At 47.7% G+C, this 21,524-nt stretch overlaps 4 protein-coding genes and 1 long non-coding RNA gene across 7 annotated transcripts in view; 2 read left to right on the top strand and 3 right to left on the bottom strand.

The window, feature by feature from the left end:
- Nucleotides 1-21,524, top strand: part of LOC113428608 (major histocompatibility complex class I-related protein 1-like) — a 684,789-nt gene that overhangs the window by 84,799 nt on the left and 578,466 nt on the right. The gene's annotated exons all lie outside the window — the stretch shown is intronic.
- The window catches only part of LOC113428433 (major histocompatibility complex class I-related protein 1-like), a 103,141-nt gene that overhangs the window by 8,775 nt on the left and 72,842 nt on the right, over nt 1-21,524 (bottom strand). Inside the window, exon 7 of one of the 2 annotated variants that reach the window (XM_087953909.1) lies at nt 17,244-17,269. The exons of the other annotated variant lie outside the window; for it this stretch is intronic. Within the exon in view, the coding sequence (XP_087810035.1) occupies nt 17,250-17,269 (20 nt within the window). The 3' untranslated portion in view covers nt 17,244-17,249. Of the gene's footprint in view, nt 1-17,243; nt 17,270-21,524 lie in introns of those variants that run through there. 2 annotated transcript variants of the gene reach the window in all.
- Nucleotides 1-21,524, bottom strand: part of LOC113429339 (class I histocompatibility antigen, F10 alpha chain-like) — a 99,196-nt gene that overhangs the window by 42,018 nt on the left and 35,654 nt on the right. The window contains exon 1 of one of the 2 annotated variants that reach the window (XM_087953903.1): nt 9,727-9,898. The exons of the other annotated variant lie outside the window; for it this stretch is intronic. Within the exon in view, the coding sequence (XP_087810029.1) occupies nt 9,727-9,796 (70 nt within the window). The 5' untranslated portion in view covers nt 9,797-9,898. Of the gene's footprint in view, nt 1-9,726; nt 9,899-21,524 lie in introns of those variants that run through there. 2 annotated transcript variants of the gene reach the window in all.
- The window catches only part of LOC113426549 (major histocompatibility complex class I-related protein 1-like), a 405,199-nt gene that overhangs the window by 363,444 nt on the left and 20,231 nt on the right, over nt 1-21,524 (top strand). The gene's annotated exons all lie outside the window — the stretch shown is intronic.
- LOC148131955 (uncharacterized) lies at nt 8,383-9,054 on the bottom strand. Its single transcript, XR_015747234.1, has 2 exons — nt 8,904-9,054; nt 8,383-8,741 (listed from the first exon to the last, which is right to left on the bottom strand). It is a non-coding gene; the product is annotated as an uncharacterized LOC148131955 (long non-coding RNA).

The following is a 21,524-nucleotide window of genomic DNA, read 5'->3' as shown; positions in this document are numbered from 1 at the left end:
AGATCGGGTAGATCGGTCCCAATGAGAGACGCGAGACTAGTGTACTTCAAGCTCTTATTTTATTGTATAGTTCTGTACAGGACCTTGGAGCCGTGGCAGCCCTTCATATAGGGACTGCTCGCAGCTTGCCAGCCAATGGCAGGGCTCTGAATCTCCCGCGATCGGCTCGGCCAATCGCGGTTGATTCTTAGAAAGCCAATCACGGCCGTTCAGTAGACCAATCGGGAAGCGGCCCATGTGGGCCAATCAGATTTCATCTTTTGGAGTATGTTAATATAGAACACCCCTCCCCTCTTGGTTCAGTCCTACGCAACGTGGTCACTTAGTCGTGCAAATAGGCGGGGCTTCGTACTTGCCTATTTGACCTGCGCGGTTCAGTTGATGTTTGGTCTTCAGCCGGTTTGGACGGACTCCTTGTTGCTCTCATCCCTCCTGATGGAACCGCCTGGAACGATGAGCCAGCTCCCTCCCGGTCTACCCAGGCTGGTTGAGCTGCCGGTTCCACTGTTCCCGCCTGGTCTTTCCAGGCTGATTGAACTGGCTTGGCTGCTCCTTCCAGGTGAAGCTCCGGGTTGTTCGTCTGCTGCTGGTTCATCATCTCCTGGTGAGTTTTGCTGGTTTATTTTGGATTAGGGGTGTTCGGTTTGTGTTTTAGGATTTTCTTTTCCTGTTTGTTTATTGCTTGAGGTCCCCCCCCCCGGTTTCTTTATTAGTGACTTTTTGTGGTGTTTGCGAGTTGTCTTCGTTGTCGGTGGCTATTCTTGACCTTAATTGGTCGATGTGCCATTTCCAACTTCGTCCATCGTCCGTTTGTAGGCGGTATGATCGGGGGCCTGTTACCTGGGTTATTTTTGCAGGTACCCAGAGTGGGTCCCCCGTGAAATTTTTAGCGTAGACTGTGTCTCCTGTGTTAAATGTTTGGTGTTTGCTTGATGAGTCTGGGGGTTTCTCGGGGTTGTATGTGGGGTGCAGTCTATCTAATTGGGATCGTAATTTTCTGCCCATGAGAAGTTCTGCTGGGCTTTTGTTGGTCGTTGTGTTGGGTGTTATGTGTTGTATTAATAGCATTTTATTTATTTTTTCCTGCATGTCCCCGGTTTCGATTTTCTGTATGGCATTTTTTGTGTAACGAACCATGCGTTCTGCCTGCCTGTTCACTGCCGGATGAGCGGGCGCTGTCAATGCATGGCGTATGCCCCGTTCTGCCAGGAATTTTTCAAATGCCAGTGCGGTAAATTGTGGCCCGTTGTCTGATACCAGCACGTCTGGTAGGCCATGGGTGGTGAATAGTTTGTTTAGCTTTTTGATAACGGCCTCCGTGGTGGTGGAATTCATGGCGCTTACCTCCAGCCAGTTGGAGTAAGCGTCGACTGTTATCAGGAATGTGTGTCCCTTGGTAGGTCCGGCGAAGTCTATATGGATCCTGGACAATGGTCCCCTGGGGGTTTCCCATTCCAGGATTGGAGCGGAGGGAGGGCTTGGCCTGGTTTCCTGGCACCTCCCGCATGAGGCTACCAAAGTCTCGATTTGTTTGTCCATCCCTGGCCACCAGGCGTAACTCCTGGCCAGGGCTTTCATCTTAACTATGCCCGGGTGCCCCTCATGCAACATAGATAACACCCTCTTTTGTAGCGTTTCAGGGATCACAACCCTGTCCCCCCAAAGTATGCAACCTTTCTGTGTAAACAGTTCGGTCTGTTGGTTCCGAAAAGTTTTAAATTGCTCACTGCCATTGGTTTCCGGCCACCCTTTCTCCACCCAATTCAAGACTCGCGCCAGCCGTTTGTCTTTATTGGTTTCTCGGGCAATGTCTGACGCGGTCAGGGGTGGATTGGGTAGAGTCTCTATGTGCAGGGTAGATGTGGTGGGTGCCGGGTCGTCCTCCAGGTCGGGCAGGGGGGTTCGGCTCAATGCGTCTGCATGCGTGATGGTCTTTCCGGGTCGGTGTGTCAGCTGGTAGCTGTAGGCGGCAAGGAACTCGGACCACCTCATCATCCTTGGCAACAGGATGTTTGGGGTGGCCTTGTTCCCTGCCAGTATCCCCAGCAACGGCTTGTGGTCTGTGATAATTGAAAATGTCGTAGAGGTATTCATGGAATCTTTTTACGCCGCTCATGACTGCTAGGGCTTCCTTATCCAGTTGACTGTAGTTCCTTTCTGGTTTAGACAGTGTTCGTGAGAAGAAGGCGATGGGTGCTTCTCTCCTGTCTGGCAGCGTGTGACTGAGGATTGCTCCGACGTCAAAGGGTGACGCGTCGCAGGTCACGGTCAATGGCAAGGTCTCGCTGTACTGGATGAGAACTGCGTCGGATGTTAGCAGATTTTTTATTTGTTTGAATGCGTTTTCCTCCCGCTTCCCCCAGGTCCAGGTAGCCGTTTTGTCTAGGAGCCTATGCAGGGGTTCCGCTGTGGTTGCCTTTTGGGGTAGGAAAACATTGTAAAAATTGATAAGTCCCAGAAATGCCCGCAGTTCAGTTTTATTTTGTGGTCTAGGGGCTTCTTTGATGGCCTTAATCTTTTTTTCCGAGGGGTGGATCCCGTCTTTGTCTAGGAGATAACCCAGGAACTCAACTTTCTCTGTGTAAAGCTGGCATTTTTCTTTTTTCACTTTCAGCCCAGTGTCTTTGAATTTTTGTAAGACCTCCCTTAACCGGCTCTCCAATTGCTTTTCATTGGTGGCTGACACTAGCACATCGTCGAAATAGGGCACCACCCCTTTTATCCCCTGAAGTAGTCTTTCCATCAGGCTCTGGAATACCCCGGGTGCCACGCTGACTCCAAACTGGAGTCTTTTGCATAAAAATGCCCCCCGGTGGGTTACTATGGTTTGCGCCTCTGCTGTCTCCACGTCGACTGGCAGCTGCTGGTACGCCTGTGCCAGATAGAGTTTTGCGAAGACTCTGCTTCCCCCCAGTGAGTGCAGAAGGTGTTGTACCACTGGGATGGGGTAAGCACTTTGTTGCAGGGCATTATTGAGCGTGGCCTTGTAGTCACCACAGATCCTCACTGACCCATCCGGCTTGATCGGGGTGACTATGGGGGTTTCCCACCGGGCATGGTCAATCGGTTCTAAGACCCCTTGCGCGATGAACTTGTCTAACTGCTCATCGATTTTGGGTTTGAGCGCGAATGGCACCCTTCGTGGCTTAAGGCGGATTGGGGCAATGTTCGGGTTTAGATTGAAGGATATTGGGGACCCCCGGTACTTGCCTAGGTCGCCGTTGAACACCTCCTGGAAGTCCCTCACGAGCGTTGCTTCCCAGTCCGCCTCGGCGATGTGGTTTATGCCCGTCACCTGGATTCCCAATGGCTGCGAACCATTGCAGTCCCAGTAGGCTTGGGCGGTCTTTGTCCACGATGGTGAGCAGAAGCACCTCTGTGTGGCCCTTGAACGTTATTTTAAAGTGTCCAATCCCGGCTACGGGGATGCGGTTGCCCTGGTAGTCCCTCAGGGTCAGCTTTTGGCTTTCTAGCTCGTGCCGGTGGATGGTAGGCACCAGGCGCTTGATGGTGTGCCAGGAGACCTTGGAGAGGTATGATCCTGAATCTACCTCCATTTTGCATGGTTGGTTTTCGATGCCTACCTCCACGTGCACTTTCCAGGCATCGCAGGTAGTCGAGTGTCTGATGACGACCGTCTGGTGGGTCTCTTCTTTTCGCCTAGCCTCACTGAACCGCTGGCTCCTCCCGTCCCAGCTCCACCGGCTCTTGGCATGTTGGTCTCGGTTCCTGGGGGGGTGCCGTCTCGTCGCCAGAGGCTGCCGTCTCGTCGCCAGGGGCTGCCGTCTCGCCGCCGGGGGCTGGGGTTTCTCCTATTCCTGCACACCTTAGCGATGTGCCCCCTTTTGTCGCAATGCCGACAAACGGCGTCAAGGAATCGGCACTCTGACCGGGGGTTATCGCCCCCACACCCGGCGCACTGGAACCCCGACTTACGATTCCGCTGCTCCCGCCGGTCTCGTTCCGCTTGCAGGCGGTGGATTTCCTTCTCCTCGTCCTCGGTGTCGGAGACAGAGTCGAGGTTCCCGTGGTGCATGGTGGTGATCTTGGGGGTGGCTTCCGGGCGTCTTTTGGACGTCGGTGCCGTCTCCCCGGTTGCGGATCGGCTGGTTGCATTCATCTGCCGCATCCGGGCTGCAGACTGTTTGTTGGCTTCAGCGGCCGTAGCTTCAGCGATGGCCTCGGTGACAGAGATGTCTGCCCTTGCCATCAGCCGGCTCTGGAGGATGGGGTCCCGGAGTCCCAGGACCACGCGGTCTCGCAAGGCCTCATCCATGTCGGTGAATCCACACAGGCCCCCGAGGTCTCTGAGTGTGGCCACGAAATCGCTGATGCTCTTGCCCTCCTTCTGATCCCTCAGGTAGAACTCGTGCCGTCTGATGAGGGTGGGCACGGTGGGGGCGTAGTGGTTCCGTAGTAGGACGTCGATCTCTTTTACGTCTGCGGGTTTGGCTAGGGCTTTTGCCATCTTGAACACTGCGGGCCCGCAGTGTGTCAGGAATATGGCCCTTTTCTTTTGTCCGTTCGCATCTTTTAAGTTGCTGCTCTCGAGGAACATTTGGAATTGGTCAATGTATGATTCCCAGTCCTCGGTTGCTTGATCGAAGGGTGCGGGTGGCGAGTTGTTGCCGGCCATCTCATTGGTCATGCAGGTTCGGTGCCACGTGCTCGGTTGGTCTCTTGTCTCACAATCCCACCCTCGTCGCCAGTGTTAGATCGGGTAGATCGGTCCCAATGAGAGACGTGAGACCAGTGTACTTCAAGCTCTTATTTTATTGTATAGTTCTGTACAGGACCTTGGAGCCACGCCAGCCCTTCATATAGGGACTTGACGGCTTGCCAGCCAATGACAGGGCTTTGAATATCCCGCGATCGGCTCGGCCAATCACGGTTGATTCTTAGAAAGCCAATCACGGCCATTCAGTAGACCAATCGGGAAGCGGCCCGTTTGGGCCAATCAGATTTCATCTTTTGGAGTATGTTAATATAGAACAGAAACCTGTCCTCCTCTGGGGCTGATCCTGCACTTTGTCAGGCAGAAATGCCCCTCAGCCAGCTTGGGAGGGGATTGTGATCCTGGCTACCCAACTCTGCCCATGATCAGTGAGTGGAAGGTAAAGGCCTAAATCAGAGTTCCTCAGGCTCAGCCATTGGGACTTCAATTCCCAGAATTCCCCTCACCCTATAGAAACCCAGGGAGCCTCTCCACCCTGCCCCCACCCCCTGCCCCCACTGGCCCCGATTGGGAGTTCCTGCTGAAAACACCCATGTTTTTTTTGGGGGGGCTCAGCTGGGGTCCTCCCCTTAAACTCATCCACTGTAGGGAGGGTCCTGTCACCTTTCAAGCCCCTCTGGTGAACCAAAGATTAAACACAGAAGATTATTTCACTTTCCATCATGCAAAGTCCTGACTGAGGATCATCCCAGTTTTTCCAGCCCTTCCTTGGAGGACAGGCTCAATTCACAAGACATGAAACTTTACTAACAAGGAGGGGGAAAAAATCACATTAAGTCACCGTTTAGTTTCCATTGTCAAAATACAAACACGGAAGACACTCTCAGGCTGCCCAATGAACAGAAAAGAAAAAAAAACAGCTTCTAAGCGGGTTAAAAGAATCAAAAGAAAATAAAATGAATAAAATGCTGCTGGGAAATCGATTCAGCTGGAAAATCCCCAAGGCCCCTTTTTGGTGTCCATTCTGAAAGCTCTTCAGGTCAGAAATTCTTCCAGGGCACCCAAGATTTTAAAGATCATTTTCAGGATCGTTCATGGGATTTATTTGGGCAGAACCAGGCTCTGCATACAAAAGGGCAGGACCTCCAAAGCCCAGAGAAATAAATGCAGGTAGTCCTTGACTTATGACCATAATTGAGCCCATATTTTTTGTTGCTAAGTGAGACATTTGTTAAGTGAGTTTTTTCCTCCTTTTTACAAATTTTCTTGCCACAGTTGTTAAATGAATCGTTGCAGTTTTAAATTAATAACCTGGTTGTTAAGTGAATCTGGCTTCTCCATGGACTTTGCTTGTGAGAACGCTGCAAAAGGGGCTCATGTGATATGGGGAGACTGCGACCGTCATAAATATGAACCAGTTGCCCAGCATCCAAATCTCGGTCACATGACAATGAGGATGCTAAAATGGTCACAAGTGTGAAAAATGGTCATACTGTCACTTTTTTCAATGGTATTGCAACTTTGGACACTAAATGAACTTTTGTAAGTCGAGGACTGCCTGTAGTCCCACTGCCCATTCCCTCCAGTATGGCCTCCCAGTCCTTCCCAGTCCAAGGCAAAGGCCTGGGCCTCCTTCTTCCTGCTCCTCCCCACAATCCCAGGGGCTTCTCAGAGCTTTTGGGGAGAGGGATCCCAGATCCACTTCCTGCTCTGGGGAGATTTCAAAATCCAAAAGGGATCAGAGCTTTTCCCTAACAGAAGGAGGGGGGATCGGACTCTCCGTGATCCAGAACCGGCTTCTTTCAGGGCCGTCTATGTCCATTTTTTGGCAGTAGCCAAAGAAGAGAATACAATCCTTGGTTGTATGAACAGAGGCATAGAATCAAAATCACGTGAAGTTATCAGTACCGCTTTATAAAGCCTTAGTAGGGCCTGCCACATCTGGAATGCTGCCTCCGATTTTGGTCACCACATTACAAAAAAAGATGTTGAGGCTTTGGGAAAAGTGTAAAGAAGAGCAACTAAGACAGGGGTGGGCAAACTACGGCCCGTGGGCCACATCTGGCCCGTTGGTCTGTCCAATGCGGCCCGCCCCTGAAAAAAAATCGCTGCCATTGGTCTGTCCAATCCGGCCCGTCCCTGAAAAAAAATCACTGGGCGTGGCGTATTGCCCTGTGCCGCATGGCCCCCAAAGCTGCAAAACAGTGCGGAGCGATCTAGGGGTAGGAAAGAAAAGAAATTTGCAAAGGCCTCGGCTGGGAGTTCGAAATCACCTTCGAGTGCGACCTCTCCGAAGGTGAGTCCCCGCCGATCCCCCTTTTTTTTCTGGGGCTTCCAGGCTTAAACTTTGCAAAGGCAAAGCTTGCAGGCTGGAGCGTCTTCCCGCCGAGGAGTGGGAAGGGTTCCACCTGGTGGGTGGGGCGGGCTGCTTGGAGCCACCTAAAGCTAGGCCGCTGCTGGTGGAGCCTTGCCCTGCCTTGGTGCCCCGTTTCCCGGCTCGGCGGTCCTGCTCGGGCGGCACTTTAAAAGCCTGCTCCCAGCACCCGAGCAACTTCCCAGCAACTTTTAACTCGCGGGCGCTCGCGCGCCTGGCCCCGAGCCGCGCGGCAGAGGGAAGCCCAGTGGGCAGGGGGCTGCTTGGAGGAGGCAACCCAGTGGTGCTCCGGCAGCAGCAACAGGCAGTTTCGCCGGGCTCCGCTCAGGTGTCTGGCTGGGGCTGTCAGGAGTTGCTACCGCCGGCGCAGCTCCGTGCGGCTCCAGTCCCGCGTTGCCTTGGGAAGGAAAAGGCAAAACCAGGAGCCACTGAGCCTGAGCCTCCGGTGCCGCTGCTCCCGTTGCAAAGCACCACCGCGGCTCTTCCTTTTTGCCTTTCTCTTCCCGAGGCAACAACTCCTGACTCAGGGGCCTCCGAGGGGGGGAAGGAGGAGAAGAGGGGGGAAGGGTGGGGGCGATTCCCAAAAATCTTGTGCTGACCCGGCCCGTCTGTCAAATTTTAAAAGTCAATGCGGCCCCCGAGCCAAAAAGTTTGCCCACCCCTGAACTAAGATGATTAAAAGCCTGGAGGTTAAGACATATGAAGAACGGTTGCTGGATTTGGGTTTGGCTAGTCTAGAGCAGGGGGGTCTCCAAATTTGGCCACTTTGAAGACTTGTGGACTTCAACTCCCAGAATTCCTCAGCCCACAAAGATGGCTGTGGAATTCTGGGAGTTGAAGTCCACAAGTCTTAAAGTGGCCAAGGTTGGAGACCCCCCTTCTCTAGAGAATAGGAGGATTTGGGGGAGGGGGAGGCATGATAGCAGTATTCCAGTATTTAAGAAGCTGTGAGAAAGAAGAGGGGGTCAAATTATTCTCCAAAGCACCTGAGGGCAGGACGAGAAACAATGGGTGGGAACTGATCAAGGAGAGAAACAACCTGGAATCAAGGAGAAATTTCCTAATTGTTCCTGTGAGGACAATTAACAGCTTGCCTCCAGAAATTGTGGGCGCTGCGTCACTGGTGGTTTTTCAGAAGAGACTGGGCGGCCACTTGTCTGAAATGGTATAGAGTAGAGCAGGGGTTGGACTAGAAGACCTCCAAGGTCCCTTCCAGCTCTATTCTGATTCTGATTCTGGTCACCATCCAGAGGTGCTTCTCATGTTTTACCTCCAACCCAACCTATTTAATGAAGAAGATCCTGCCAACTTTTAAAATGTTTTTTTTTAAAAAAAAAAAAGCTGCTGCATTTATATTTTCCCCGAGCAAATAACTAGGAACACCCCAAGAGCGCTGCCTGTTTACTAAAGAATAACAATACATTTTAAATACAGGTAGTCCTTGACTTACAACAGTTTAGTGAACCTTCAAAGTTACAACGGCTCTGAAAAAAGTGACATAACCGTTTTTCACAGTTACATCCTTTCCAGCACCCCATGGTCCCCTGATCAACATTAAGACGCTTGGCAACTGATTCATATTTATGACGGTTGCAGTGTCCCCGGGTCATGCATCCCTTTTTGCAACCTTTTGACAAGCAAGGTCCATGGGGAAGCCAGATTCGCTTAACAACCAGGTTGCTAACTGATCCACTGCAAGCTTCACTTAACAACCAGGTTGCTAACTGATCCACTGCAAGCTTCTCTTAACAACCAGATTGCTAACTGATCCACTGCAAGCTTCACTTAACAACCAGGTTGCTAACTGATCCACTGCAACGCTTCACTTAACAACCAGGTTGCTAACTGATCCACCGCAACGCTTCACTTAACAACTGAGGCAAGAAAGGTCGTAAAATGGGACAAAGCTCACTTAACAAATGCCTCACTTCACAGCAGAACTTTTGGGCGCCCTTGTGGTCGTAAGTCGAGGACCACCGGTATTTTTTAATTCTGCAAACTTACTGGGGGCTTCTGAAATGGAAGAAGGAACACCTGAGGAGGTTATTGGGCTTTAGGGTGGGATATAGGGGAGAAAATGAAAATGGAGAAAGAAGGATCCTTAAGAAGATGATTCTTCCAGGGAGCATTTCTCCCTAAACTCCGACCCTCCGGCAGCGTTTACACTGCAACCTTCGCCCAATTGCTCCACTGCAACAGCCTCTCATTTGGCAAATGACACCCAGTTGTGTTCCTAGAAATGGGCTGAATCCTCCCAGCACCAAAGCTACAAAGCCCACCCAGCCTCCTAAAGGCAGGAAAGACGGAGGGGTTGTGCGAAGGCAGCCAGGAGGTTGTGAATTGACCGGATCCCGCTTTCCAACAACCTCTGCTTTAAAACAGGGAAAGGATTGCGCTTTGGGGCTTCCCAGGTAGACTTGACGGACACCTGGAGGGGCCTCCTTTGTCCTGATCCCAGTGGGGCTCACCTGGATTTGGGGAGGGGGGAAGCAGCAGCTTTGGGGCATAATATCAAAGTGGCCAGAGGAGGAGGGGGAGCGGACTAAAAAGAGGACTGAATCAGGAATCTCTGTCTGGGTATGTATTACCCTTTGCAGAGGGGTGGGGGAGGAGAAAGTTTCCGTGGCACTTAAAGGGGCGGAAACCCACCCACCCCCAGACCCCCAAAGGGACTCACCAAAGCAGCTCTCCCTCAGGGCCACCGCCACCAACATCAGGAGCAAGAGGGGCGCAGAGCGCAGAGCCATCCTGGCCGCGATCCTCAAACCTGTGCCCTGCTTTCCGGAAGTCGCAGACAAAGAAAAAACTTCTCCCTTTGATCAACAGAGCAAACAACCCGGAGCAGGCTGGCGATTGGCCAAGCTCAACCAATAGAGAAAAAAAATATCCCCATGTCGGCATAGTTGCTTGGCAGATGTCCAGGCTCAACAGGTGCGAAAAGTGAAAGTCACATCAGGAAATCTTGGGGTGGGGGAGGGGCAGAATTGGGGCAGTGAAGGGACCCTGAGAGCAATTAATCCATAGGATAGCTTGCTTCCTGGAGCTGGTAGGTGGTCCATCACTGGAGATGTTCAAAAATGGACCCTTTGATAAGGATGCTATAAGGCAGGGGTCTCCAAACTTGACCCCTTTAAGACTTGTGGACTTCAACTCCCAGAATTCCTCCTCCAGTCATGTTAGCTCAGGAATTCTGGGAGTTGAAGTCCACAAGTCTTAAACTTGCCAAGTTTGAAGAGCCTTGGTGTAAGGTCTCTCCTGCCTATCCCAACATTTTTCTGTATTTTATATCTATATCAGTTTTATTTTCAGGCAATAGAAATGTCCCCAGGAATGCCAGCCAAAGCAAAGCCTTGCCTGCAAAACATGTTTTTCTAAGAGAAGCTTACAAGAGTCATTTAAAGTTGGTCCAAGGTCCAAGAGCTAACTTAAGGTTGTCAACAGATCCAAGGTGTGACATTATATACACACCAGAGCTAAATGTTCTTTCCAGCAAAGAGAACAGAGTCAACCTCTCCTATAGGCTGCAGCCAACTGTCATTCATTGGAATGATTACTCTGTTGCTAGGCAATGACCAATAGGATCTCTGTTCTGCTCTCTTTTGGACAACTAAAGTTTAGCTTTTCTTTTTCTTTGCCCAACTTATATGTCAACCATTTTCCCAGCAGAGTTGAAAAGCCAAAATTTCTCTGCTCTTTTTTTCATAGTTCATCTTTATTTCCATTTTACTTACTGATAATACATGTGCCCTTTATTAGTTAACTATTTAATTGTCTATTAAACTTAATAGATAACTGGCTGTGTGAAAGTTTAATGTGGTGGGTAATCGTTGTCCTGTTTGGGAATTTTTAAACCCTTCCTTTTTTAAAATCTCATGCAAAATAACTTGTGTTTTCTTCTTGCCTTTCCTCTTTAAATTTACCATTATGTTAAACATGCATCCCAAACTCCTACATGTAGTCCTTTTACATTTAGGACCACAATATAGACTAGAAAATTTGTCATTAAGCAGTGTGGTCATTAAGTGAAACTTCATATGAGCACATGAGGTGAATCCCTGGTCGTTAAGCAAGACATCACATAACTATGACTTTCTCTGCCGGCTTCCCAATTGACTTTATCAGAAGCTGGAAGGGAAAGCAGTCATGGGACCTCGGGAGGCTGCAACTGTTATAAGTGTGTGACAGTTGCCAAGCACCTGAGTCACCATGATGTGACAGCAGGGAGATTGTTATGGTTATAAGTGCGAGGACCACGCAGTGTTTTCAGTGCTGCCATAATATGGAACAGTTGCCAAATCAGGGATGTTAAATGGAGCACTTCCTGGACTTGCCTCCCTTTAGAAAGTGTGTGTAGAGAAGAGCAACAAAGGTGACAAAGGGCCTGGAGGCTAAATCCTAGGTTGAAAGGTCGAGGGAGCTAAGGATGTTCTGTTTAGGGAAGAGAAGGGTTTGTGGGGAGGACACAATAACTATTTTCCAGTCAGGGGTGGGCTGCTACCAATTCTCCTCAATTCAGGCGAACCGGTAGCTAACCGGTAGCAAATGTTACGGCCGATTCGGCGAAATGGCAAACCCCACCCTTGGCTGGCCCTGCCTGCCCCACTCCTCCCCTCCCGGGACTCCCCACACAGCCTGTGGGGAGCATCCCAGGTAAGTACAGGGCCCAAGGGAAGGCTCAGGGAGGGCAAAAAATTGGGCCTTCCGGAAGTTCCGGAAGGCCAAAAACAGGCCCGTTTCTGGCCTCTGGGGGGCCTCTGGAGCCCAGGGAGGCCATTTTCACCCTCCCAGAGGCTTGAGGAAAAGCCTCCGGAGTCTGGGGAGGGTGAAAATGGCCCCCCACCATGTTGCAGTAGACCGACTAGGACACACACACCCAGCAACCAGGCAAAGAAGGCATTGCTGGACCTTTTGAAGCCCCCCCCTCCTGCTTTCAGTCCTTGAGGGGCTGTCATAGAAAAGGGGGGATCGACTTCTTCTCCAAAGCACCAGAAGGCAGGAGAAGAACGATTGGAAGCATGTTAACAACAGGTCCAACCTAGAAGTAGAGATGAATATTCCAAGGTCCTTTACAGAGCTTGGATCATCAACAAGATCTTGACTATTCAGCTTGTATTTTATTTTCTGATTTTTTTTGCCAATATGTAAGACAGAGCATTTATTTGTTGAGATTTGAAGTTGCCATTTGTTTGACCATTCTGATACATAGTCAAGATCTTTTTGAAGGGTAGCAGTATTGTCTGTGGTATTGAACAGCTTTACATCATCAGCAAAAAGAACGCAGTTGCTCTTAATATGATCACAGAGGTCATTTATGTAGAGTATGAAGAGAGTTGGTCCTAGAACACTGCCTTGGGGGACACCACTGTTGACAGGTACAGAATTTGATAGGACACTCCCAATTTTGACCATTTGTTGTCTGTTTGACAGGAACGCTTCTATCCAGTTATGCAGTTGTCCAGAGATACCATAGGATTTTATTTTTAGGAGTAGTTTGTCATGTACCACTGAATCAAAGGCTTTACAGAAGTCTATATAGATTGCGTCTATTGCTTTGCCCTGATCGAGTTGTGTAGTCCATATGTTTTTGCAGTGTAAGAGTTGCAGATTACATGATAGTTTTTTCCTAAAACCAAATTGGTTAGAACAATACTACACCAACCTGCTTCAAATTAACATTTCATCAAAGCACAGCAGCCACTAAACGTATCCTGAAAAGAACTGAAATGGCTCTACTAAGGAACGAGCTCCACAGTAAGAGATTCCAATTAGATCAGTTAAACAAAGATTTGCTAGCACTACACCTGGAATTGAGCAGCAAAATCCACCCTCTACTCTGGGACAAGATAAAACAACTCACAACTTGGAGATCAGAATCTGCAAGCACTTACAAACAGGAAAAGCTCTTGAAAAAATTAAAGAAATTAGAACATGACAAGAAAACCCCCAACAACTCACAACACCTGAAACAATTAGTGTACAATGTTTCCAACAGGGAACTCACCAAAACAGAAACAGAAGTCCTAACCAAAGGATTCAACTATGCTATAGCACCCCAAAAAATCCCCACAGAATCCATCATATGTGCAGTAGAATCCAGCCTAACTAAATTAAATACAGATGAAGCTGATAAAATAAGACACCAAGTTACCAACATCCTATGCACAAGCAAACCACCCAAAAGCAACTTGCAGCAAAATGAAATTAAAGCGCTACAAACCCTGAAAAGAGACAGCAGCATAATCATCCTCCCAGCAGATAAAGGGAATGCCACTGTAGTAATGGACAGAAAAGACTATGAAACAAAATTGACAGACCTACTCCAAGACTCCACATACAAACCCATAAACACAGATCCAACCACATATCTGGAAAAATTAACCAAGAAGAAAATTATAACCAGCCACATAAGCAAAGAGATCCAACACACGATCATACCCAGAGAGAAATCTTCCAGATGCCCCAAACTATACGGCCTCCCAAAAATACACAAAGAAGGCATACCTCTCAGACCCATAGTCAGCTCCAGAGGAGCACCACTACAAAACCTAGCTAAACACCTAGCAAAAGAGCTACAGCCCCATGCTGAAACAGCAGCTTCTCATGTAAAAAACTCATACCACTTCTTGGAAATGATCAAAGATCTACACGTGGAGCAAGAAGATCTGCTTGTAAGTTTTGACGTGGTTTCACTATTCACTCAAGTCCCGATAAAAGAGACCCTTGAAATCATCAAAAATAAATACCAACCAGCTAAACACCTCATGGAACTAACAGAACACTGCTTAACCAACACATATTTCATATACAAAGGACAAAGATACAAACAAATAGAAGGAGCTCCCATGGGATCACCACTGTCACCTGTCATTGCAAACCTGTTCATGGAAGAATTCGAATCCAGAGCCCTGGTCAATGCCATCCTCAAACCCAAACTATGGTTAAGATACATCGATGACACATTCGTGATTTGGCCCCATGGACAAGAAAACCTAAACAATTTCCTAACACACCTAAACAGCGCACACCCCAAAATCAAGTTCACCATGGAAACAGAAACAAACAAACAACTACCATTCCTAGATGTACTAATCTACAAAAAAACAGATGGCACACTAGGACACACCATATACCAGAAGAAAACACACACCAACCGCTACCTCAACGCCCAATCCCACCACCACCCAGCACAGATAAACTCCGTGGCTAAAACACTAATTACTAGAACCAAACGCCTGGCAGACAAGACACACATTAAGACTGAACTATGCACCCTGACTAAAATATTGACAGCCAACGGCTTCCACAAAAGCAAAATCACCAACTTGATCCACAAAAACACACTGAGACATAATAGAGACCCAGAAGATGAACAGACCCATGGAACAGCTGTCCTGCCCTACATAAGAGGCACTACAGACAAAATTAGTAAGATACTATACAGACACCACATCAAGACTGCCTTCAAAACAGACAGAAAAATAGCAGCCATCCTCAGAAACCCCAAAGACAAAATTGACCTGGAAAACCAAGGCATATACGAAGTCCCCTGTGCATCATGCCCAGCCACATACATTGGACAGACCAATAGAAGAATAAGCACCCGCCTGGATGAACACAAAAATGCAGTCAAAAAGCTGGAACACACTTCCTCACTAGTCCAACACATGGAAGCCACAGGTCATAGCATCAACTTCAATGGCACCAAAACCCTAGCCACTATAGAAAACCCTAGCCACAGAATCATCAGAGAAGCCATAGAGATTGAAAAAAGACCAGAAAGCATGAATAGAAGAGATGATTCCACCAGGCTGTCAATCATTTGGAAGCCTGCACTCACAAAAAAAAAAAATCTCCACACCACAAGCCAGGCAAACACCTGGGCACAAACAGATCCCCCCTGATACCTCCAGCTCAAACACACCCCAACCAGGCACCCAGATGAAACCCAGCTTCCTAACTAATGATAGCTGTCCATTTACCCGAAGCCAAGCTGCACTAAAGGCCTCCAATAAAGTAACACAATGCTGCCAGCCAATCAAGATACAAAAAGAGCCAAAAAACAGACAGAAGATATTAGAGACACCAATCAAGCAGAACACAGCAAACTCCGAGACCAATAAACACAAACCAAGACTCCCAACCAATCAGGATGAAGAAAAAACCATTCTGGCACAGCAATAGGCTGCCCCAAATTTAAATCTGAAACCACTGTAAAAGTCTGACTCACAGACGGACACAATACAGAAGCCTGATGATGGCAGATGAGATTCTGCTGAAACGTTGCTACAACTTTAAAAGCACCACTACTATGACGTGGGAAAATACCCGAACAAAGCTGAAGACCATACATACATACATACATACATACATACATACATACATATATATATATCGGGACTTATTTGTCTTGGAGCGGAAGACGTTGTCACCTTCCATTGTGGAGGACTGATTCTCGTGCCTCTAACTTTAATTTTTTAAAATAATAATAATAATAATAATAATAATTATTATTATTATTATTATTATTATTATTATTATTATTAATTTGTACTTAGGGGTGATGCCTACCCCTGTGGTTGAAAGTAGAACACTTCTCCAGGAGTGTACGTCTCTCTCTCTATATATATATCTATATACACACACACATATACATATACATACATATACATATACATACACGTACACATACACACACACACACACACACACACATATATATATGGTATTCAGCTTTGTTCGGGTATTTTCCCACTTCGTTATAGTTGTGCTTTTAAAGTTGTAGCAATGTTTCGGCAGAATCTCATCTGCCATCATCAGGCTTCTGTATTGTGTTCGTCAATACAGAAGCCTGATGATGGCAGATGAGATTCTGCTAAAACGTTGCTACAACTTTAAAAGCACAACTATAATGACGTGGGAAAATACCCAAACAAAGCTGAATACTATATATATATACATATACATATACATATATATGCACACATACATATACATGTGCCTATATCTATATGTAAAACTGTGTATATGGGAAACAGTATCTAAGGGTCCCCAACAAGGGAAACCCCCAAGCTCTCCAAGCAAGAAATATTCTGGATCCCTGGTCCCCAACAAGGGAAACCAGCTATACAGGGCCTGGATGGATCCTTTCCTGTCAAAAACGTCCCACTGTTTGAAATGGCACTTGCGGCTTCACTCCAATGTAATGATCCAAAAGCAATTGCCAAAAGAAAAAAAAAATTCCTGTTTAAGGACTAGCCTGCTTATCCAAGGCCAGCAAGATAAAAGAGAAATAATCCCAGGGAGGTGGAGTGGGAAGGTACTTGTCCCGGTCCCCAAGAAGGGAAACCAGCGGGGAATGGCACCTGTGATATTAGGCACGAACTTGAAGCCAGCCGTTGAAAATGGCGGGAAGGCAGAATCTCCTATGTTAAATGCCTGAGCAGTTTAAGGAGCTGCTGCTGCTGACTCACTAGATTGTCAGATAAATGATCCTGTCAGTTGAAACGGCAAGGAAAAGTGAGCTGCAGCTGCGAGCACTCCGGCTGCGAGCGCTCCACCAAGATCGCAGAGATAAGACGATCGGGGGATTAGATAAGCTAATCGCCTGAAGCGGCCATCTCAGGCTGCCTGCGGAGTAGCAGGCTCCGCTAGCCACAAAGAAGTGCTCTCAAATTGATCGGGGGGAATAACCTAATAGAGCCACAAGCCTTGAAATCGGATTGGAGAAAAATTTACAAGCCGAATTAACCCAAGAGCAAACCTGAATTTTGACTAGCTGAATCAGAAAACCGTTCCAGTCAGGGAGTGCACAACCTCTTACCACATATATATATATAAACTACAAGTTTGCGTCAGTGTCTTTTGACTTCATCTGGACAGCTGCTCCATCATTCTCTGACCAATCTGCTCTTTGCAGCTCTCTGAGCCTCCTGATCCAAGAGAGTCAGATCCTGAGAGGGGCCACAGTCTGGCCTTGCAGGATAAGAGTTTGGGGGCAGGCAGAGACCCCCCTTCCCAGAGCCCCTCTGGATCTCCCCCAAATTCCTCCCCTTGCAGCCCTTGAGATGAACAGGAGAGAGAAGAGGGATTTCCCAAAGCATCTTCACCATCAGTTGGTCCTTGGACCTCAAAGCCCCCGTTTCCCTCCCTTCCTCCTTCCCACATGGACCCCAGTGGGGCCACTCACCTGCGATAGGGCTGCTAAATGGCCTGGTTCCTCCCTGCATTGGTGAGACAGAAACAGAGGTAGAGTAGAGTAGAGTAGGGTAGAGTAGAGTGGAGTAGGAATAAGCATAGGAATAGGAATTTGTTGTTGTTAGCTGTGAAGTTGTGTCCCACCCATCGTGACCCCATGGACAACGTTCCTCCTGGCCTTCCTGTCCTCTACCACCTTCTGGAGTCTTTAAGCTCACGCCTACTGCTTCAGTTGTGGGAATTGTTATCTGTTCTTTGTATGTGCAAGGGCAACGGGCCTTCTGGTAGTTGCCTGGAACACGAAGCAAGGAACAAGGTCAGAATGTTGCCATTTCTTACCCAGAATTGTAGCAAACTCAAACTTTGCAGCTTTGTATGCCTATGTGAATGAGCAGTGCATTTTGTGTGATGTAATGCGTTTGTGACAAGACACTAACAAAATTGTTACAAGGATTGCTTCTAATAAAAGGGGGTGTCAGAGTCTGCTTTGTGCTCTCATCCCGATCTGGCTTCAAGACAACTGTCTCGGTGTATTTATTCATGAGAGACCACCACAACTGGTGACCCCGACGTGATCATCTGCGAGGTGGTACGTCTTTGGACCATCCATACTCATCGGCTAGCATAGCCTTGGTATACCTCATCCCTGATTTGATCTCAGGCGATCGCCGTGGATCCCTCGTGAGTATGGGTGGAGGATTCTCTCGGGACCAGAAATTGCACATTGAGGAACTAAGAGAATTAACCAAATGAAAATTTTTTACCTTTAAAAAGGGGGACTTCCTTCATGACCCCCTCACAAAAACCTCTATTGAGGAACTCCTAGAATACATTTGGCAACACTGCCCTTTTTATCCGGCTAAAGGCAGTATCAAAACTACAGTATGGAAGGAGATTGGAAAATACCTTCATGAAAATGCTAAAGCCCCTTCATCTATATTAATTGCTTGGAGGGTGGTTTTTGAGGCTATCTCCTTTCTAGAGCAACCCCTACTTGCCCCCTTTCTGGACTCCCTCCCTATGTGAATCCTGCTGTACAACTCTTGCCCCCCGCTGTGATGCCTGTGTCTTTTAAACCGACTGCCCCCCTCCGGAGGCAAATGAGATCAGTAAATCTCTCCCCACAGCTCCTAAAAATCCATCAGGAGATGTCGAGGTGGGAAATCCTAAAATAAATACACCCCATGCTGGAAGAGTTCAAACAGCTCTGCAAGTAGCTTTTCAAACAGGACAGCTGGAGGGGGGGGAGATTGACTCCATGCAATTGTTTCCCGTTCAGAGGCAAATTGATAATGCAGTAAATTTACAGGCTGTCTGGAATCCACTGCCTTTATCTCTTTTAAAGAAATCTGTGAGGGATTTTGGCATTCAAAGTTTGCTTCACAGTCTGGGGCAAGCTCAAAAGATGATTCCACAAAATTGGAAAGAATTAATGAGAATGATTTTGAACGGGACACAATACATGGTATTTGATGCAGAATATCAAAGAGAAGCAATTAACAGAGGAAATAATTTAGAGGGTTTGTATATACCTGATCAAATCTATGGGGCAGGGCAGTTTGCAACTAAATTTGCAGCCTTTGCTCGCTCGGGTGTGGAGCGGCAGGCAATAAGTTTGCAATTTTATAACATGGAGACCTTGGCTGTAGCTTTGCAAAAGGGTCTTAAACCTACTGGGAATTGTTTCAATCGTGGGAAGCCTGGCGATTTCAAAGTCCAATGCCGGGCCCCAGAGGGAGGTGCTTCTCTTTTTCGGAAGAGTTGGCCTTGCCTCGTTCCTCAGCTTCTATGAAAGGTTTTTTGTGATTCCAGGGATTATTGATCAGGATTATACAAATATTATAAAAATTCAATTTTATTCAGATGTACCTGCTAATCTTGCAGCTAGAATGACTCACCCTCATGCCCTCCTCAAAGGAATCTCTGTGGTTCCCGATCTGCTTTATCCTTCCTCAAAACTCTCAGCCATTAACCTTTCTTTTTTTTTTTAACAAGTTTTATTAATTTTTAAAGACATACAAAACATAAATACACAGAAATACAAAACATAAAAGCATAAAAAATCTCTTTTCTGAAAGTTGCTTAGTCCCGGGTCAAAACTCTTGGTACAGACACAAATTCAAATTTGTGTTCATTTTGCATACCATTCCATATCTTATTGGCATTTTCGGTTTTCTGCGTAGCTTTTCCTCTCTTTTAAATTTTCTCAATTTTATTTTGTTTATCTCCTCTCAATTCGAATCATAGTGTTATTCTTTGTCTGTTCTATTTCCAGCTATCCATTTGTCTTTCTTCTTTGAAGAAAAACTTCTCCTGTGCACTAAATGGAGTATGATGCCTTTATCTCTTTCCCCTATATTTATAATACTTAATATAGAACACATAATTTGCATTGGGATTCTGTCTGGTGCGTTCTGAAATTATGCAGTATTGTTAAAACCAATACAGGTTTATTCATTAGTGTTGATGTTCATTTGTGTCTTGAACATTTGGCGCATTACTTTTCAGTTAAATCACATGCTTTTATGGGAGTACCTATTTTCCATAGTTATTCCCCCCCATCACATATTGTAAAACCCTCAAGAGGATCCATCTGGGCGAAAGATTTGCTGAGTGAGAAGCTGCCCTGTTTTCCAAGTAGGAGGAACTTGCAGAATTCACTCTCCTTGCACTGGTTTGTCCCTGCAGAGGAGAAGGGAAACTCTCCCTGTTGGATTTCCAGGCACTTTCAGTCAGGCAGGGAAGGCAGCCCACAGTCTGCATGGTGGAGCCTTGGGAGGAAAGAGCCCTTCATTCCTGGTGGGAATTAGGAAAACCACCACAATGCCGTGATCCCCAGTGGTTAGAGACTCTTCTGGTGGGATAGCTGAGACCTGGCTGAATCTGGAAGCGGGAGGGTCCCCTCTCAGGGATGTGCCCAGGTGGGTTTAGGGTTTGGCATCAGCCGATACCCCAGGACGCAGAACAGGTGGGATGGCATTGTCACCTGAGAATCACTTTTGGCTTTCAAGGGGCCTTGCACCCCAAATTTCTGGTTGTTACTCCGTATTTTGTTGCTGGGTTCATGAAATCAATTGGGCTTGTTCCTATTGTACCAGCCTCCCTGTTGAGTGTTTTAAATGTTTTGCATGGCATTTTATTGTAAGTATCCCAGAGTCACCTTGAACAGATGGATGGCATAGGAGTTTAATAATAAAATAAATGGGCTGGTCGCCTCTGAGAGATTCATAAAGTTGCAGAGGTTTAATGGTGAAGAGAGAGAGGATCAGGACAAAGCGTTTTACTCCCATTCCATTCTATCCTCTCACTTTGTGTCTGTCTCTCTCTCCAATGCAGGGAGGAACCAGGCCATTTAGCAGCCCCCTCGCAGGTGAGTGGCCCCACTGGAGTCTGTGTGGGGAGGAGGAAGGGAGGGAAACGGGGGCTTTGAGGTCCAAGGACCAAGTGATGGTGAAGATGCTTTGGGAAATCCCTCTTCTCTCTCCTGTTCATCTCAAGCGCTGCAAGGGGAGGAATTTCGGGGAGATCCAGAGGGGCTCTGGGAAGGGGGGGCTCTGCCTGCCCCCAAACTCTTATCCTGCAAGGCCAGACTGTGGCCCCTCTCAGGATCTGACTCTCTTGGATCAGGAGGCTCAGAGAGCTGCAAAGAGCAGATTGGTCAGGGAATGACGGAGCAGCTGTCCAGATGAAGTCAAAAGACACTGACGCAAACTTGTAGTTTAGATATATACAAATATATTTAACATTTATAGTTGCAGCAGACAAGATAGTCAGGAACATCGTGAGGTAAATCAAAGGGCACACGGAACACAGAGAAGAAAAAAGGCGGGAAAAAAGGGAAACTCCCCCTTTATACCCACAGCAACCAATCATAGCGTGGATTGCCTCGTGCAGAAGCCAGCCCAACCAATCAGCTCTTCCCCCATTGGACACTTTCCTGTTGCAGTTCCTGAATTTGATATCCTAACAAGACTGGGGGGTCCCCAGTGCAGGAGGAAAAGTGGGGCAGATGAGGGGCTTCTTGAGGCTCCTGCAGTCATGGGTGGAGAAGGGGCTTCTCTCCACTCCTTGGAGCCCTCTGGGATTCCCTCCCTCCAGAGGTTGAGGGAAGACATGGGGGGGACCTAGGGATCCAAAGGTCTCCGGAAGCAACACGGACCAGTATTGGATTCCTGTATTTGAGGGGGGACATGGATGTTATCTAACTTGTGGGGCAGGTTCTCAGCCGCCTCTGAAGCCAGTCCCAGCCCTGCCTCTCCCTTCTTGCTACCTTGGAAAACC

This window comes from Notechis scutatus, chromosome 2 (genome assembly GCF_049901735.1).
Source record: "Notechis scutatus isolate UNSWTSFEM ecotype Mainland chromosome 2, rNotScu1.2, whole genome shotgun sequence".
Classification (NCBI taxonomy): Eukaryota; Metazoa; Chordata; class Lepidosauria; order Squamata; family Elapidae; genus Notechis; species Notechis scutatus.
This window is presented reverse-complemented; position numbering and strand designations above follow the sequence as displayed.